Genomic DNA, 2,881 nt, shown 5'->3' on the forward strand with positions numbered 1-2,881 from the left:
TGTCTGCGTTACACCAACTCGGAGTGATGCTGGACCAATTTGTGGCAGCCCAACCGCAGGGTGATAACATTTAATTTTTTTTTGTTTTGTTTTAAAAAATTGTCTATGTCATGTTGACATATGTTAAACTTTCATGGTTTGTTTAAAAATCAGTCTTAAAGAAAGAAATTAAAAAGCCTAACTGGCAAAACAATTTTTGTCTCAGTCTAGAAAGGACTTGGAATTGTAGTCATGTGTAAAGCAAAGATTTTAATTACACTTTTTATTTTTTATAAACAAACAAAAAAGAAAAACCAAACAATTTTGTTAATACAAAAAGTTAACATAACAACTATAATTGAGTGTAACTTAAGTCTGAGTCATTCAGTTGCTGCCTTCCAGGATTTATGAATGGGCCAGACTGCCAATGTGGGGTTCCAAAGTTCATGCTGTGTAGCGGCTGAATCGCCCTTCTTGGCGTGCTTGTTACCTGTTCTTGTGTCTGCGGCCTTGGGGTTATTGACATTGCTTGGGAATCCACCAGAATATAACTGTCTTTTAGTTGTCCAACAGCAGCTTTATTTAGCGCTTCGAATATAATTCTCTCAGCCTGAAGCCTTTGTGTAACGTCCAGAGACCGAAGTCTTTCGTCCACCATGTGCGCAAAGCCCCCAATGGCTTGCTTTTCCTGCAGCGACAATATGTTCTTTGCTATATCGACAAACTCAGGAAAAGGTGGAGCGGTGGCCTTTCTTTTTCTACTCACAGGGTTACGCCTTTGCACAGTGTACGCTCCCACGGACACACTTGCCTCCTCTGCCTCCTCGTCGGTTGGGTTTGATGTTGCAGGGGTTTCAGGAATTACACATGGTGTAGGTGACACCTCTTCTGTTACATGCTGCAAGAACAGAAAAAAAAGGTTAAAACACAGAAAAAGTAAAACGAGTGTTTTTTAAACACATAACAATAATTTATTAAGAGGGGGTGTGAACATTGGTACTGGCTACGTACTGTCATCGACAAAATGTGTAGAAATTATGTAATGATAAACCAATTTAAAATGAAGAGGTATCAGCTGTGAACAAAGTTACAAATCATCAACTTAATGACTAAAACTCAACTGTACCATGTACATATATATGTATCATAGGTTATTTGAGGGAAACCCAAAACATACTTACATCGACTAGAGGGGAATCAGGCCGTGTCACTGTTTCTTCCTCTTGTGGCAGTGACATAGAACAGTGCATAACCCTGGGGATTTCCTGGTCTCGCGTAAACTCCAGCAAGTTGTAGTACCACAACTTCGGAACATACACTTCATCGGTACCTGCCCCAGACCTTGTTGACTTTTCCACCTTGTTCAATTCCTTTTTGAACACTGTGCGTAGAGCTTGAATTTTTTTTTTAATAACAGCCTCGTCAACTGTTTCGCTTGGGTGATTTTCTTGATATAGATTGACAAGTTTTTCATATGCAACCTTCTTCTTGTATTTGTTACTGTAATCAGGAGACTTCACCTTCCATAGGCAGGGCAGTGAGCGATACATCTCAATAAATAGGCGTATGAACTCTTGGCTGTTAGCAACTTGGCTACTTGATGCCATCTGTAATAAAAAAGAAAGGAAATGGTGAGAACTCTTTCATTTAGGTACGGACATACATTTTATAACAAATAGTTTGTATCGCATAAGCTTGGTCGCTGTCCTAGAAAGGTATCCCGTTCAACAATTACAAAAATGGGGGCGGGCGCGGTTTCAAAACTAAAATGGCTGCTCGGACATGTGCATATGGACAAAATGAACATAGACACAATAAAAAAGAGTTTGAATCGCATAAGCTTGGTCGCTGTCCTAGAAAGGTATCCCGTTCAACAATTACAAAAATGGGGGCGGGCGCGGTTTCAAAACTAAAATGGCTGCTCGGACATGTGCATATGGACAAAATGAACATAGACACAATAAAAAAGAGTTTGAATCGCATAAGCTTGGTCGCTGTCCTAGAAAGGTATCCCGTTCAACAATTACAAAAATGGGGGCGGGCGCGGTTTCAAAACTAAAATGGCTGCTCGGACATGTGCATATGGACAAAATGAACATAGACACAATAAAAAAGAGTTTGAATCGCATAAGCTTGGTCGCTGTCCTAGAAAGGTATCCCGTTCAACAATTACAAAAATGGGGGCGGGCGCGGTTTCAAAACTAAAATGGCTGCTCGGACATGTGCATATGGACAAAATGAACATAGACACAATAAAAAAGAGTTTGAATCGCATAAGCTTGGTCGCTGTCCTAGAAAGGTATCCCGTTCAACAATTACAAAAATGGGGGCGGGCGCGGTTTCAAAACTAAAATGGCTGCTCGGACATGTGCATATGGACAAAATGAACATAGACACAATAAAAAAGAGTTTGAATCGCATAAGCTTGGTCGCTGTCCTAGAAAGGTATCCCGTTCAACAATTACAAAAATGGGGGCGGGCGCGGTTTCAAAACTAAAATGGCTGCTCGGACATGTGCATATGGACAAAATGAACATAGACACAATAAAAAAGAGTTTGAATCGCATAAGCTTGGTCGCTGTCCTAGAAAGGTATCCCGTTCAACAATTACAAAAATGGGGGCGGGCGCGGTTTCTACAGTACACAAAAATAAAACGATAAAATAAAAAAAAAAAAAAAAAAGGGCATAAAAAAATAAATAAAACTTTGGAACCAAGATAAACTTACCTTTGACGTTGCGAAAATTCCGAAAGTTAGGGAGAAAAAATATAAAAAAATTTGCACTGTTGAGATGATATTCAAAATGGAGGTATTTGAAAATAACCAATGATGATGATGATCCTTCAAGAGGGTTGCTGAAGGTCGAATAGCGAAATCGAACCAAAAATGCACTGTTGTCTCT

The 2,881-nt window shown here is 39.7% G+C and overlaps 1 protein-coding gene across 1 annotated transcript; it reads right to left on the reverse strand.

The window, feature by feature from the left end:
• Positions 1-236: 236 nt before the first annotated feature.
• Positions 237-1,829, reverse strand: LOC141053638 (uncharacterized). Its single transcript, XM_073550653.1, has 2 exons — positions 1,161-1,829; positions 237-877 (listed from the first exon to the last, which is right to left on the reverse strand). Exons 1-2 carry the CDS (start codon positions 1,584-1,586, stop codon positions 332-334), a joined length of 972 nt encoding a protein of 323 aa, XP_073406754.1. The 5' UTR covers positions 1,587-1,829; the 3' UTR covers positions 237-331.
• Between the last annotated feature and the right edge of the window lie 1,052 nt (positions 1,830-2,881).

This window comes from Dendrobates tinctorius, unplaced genomic scaffold (assembly GCF_039654945.1).
Source record: "Dendrobates tinctorius isolate UK_male_01 unplaced genomic scaffold, ASM3965494v1 ptg000166l, whole genome shotgun sequence".
Classification (NCBI taxonomy): Eukaryota; Metazoa; Chordata; class Amphibia; order Anura; family Dendrobatidae; genus Dendrobates; species Dendrobates tinctorius.

What these genes read in the sequence shown, in the direction of transcription:
- LOC141053638 (XM_073550653.1), bottom strand. Translation starts at nt 1,586, where the DNA reads ATGGCATCAAGTAGCCAAGTTGCTAACAGCCAAGAGTTCATACGCCTA. An exon ending in CTGATTCCCCTCTAGTCGAT is followed by an intron (nt 878 to 1,160) that starts GTAAGTATGTTT and finishes CTGTTCTTGCAG; the next exon opens with CATGTAACAGAAGAGGTGTC.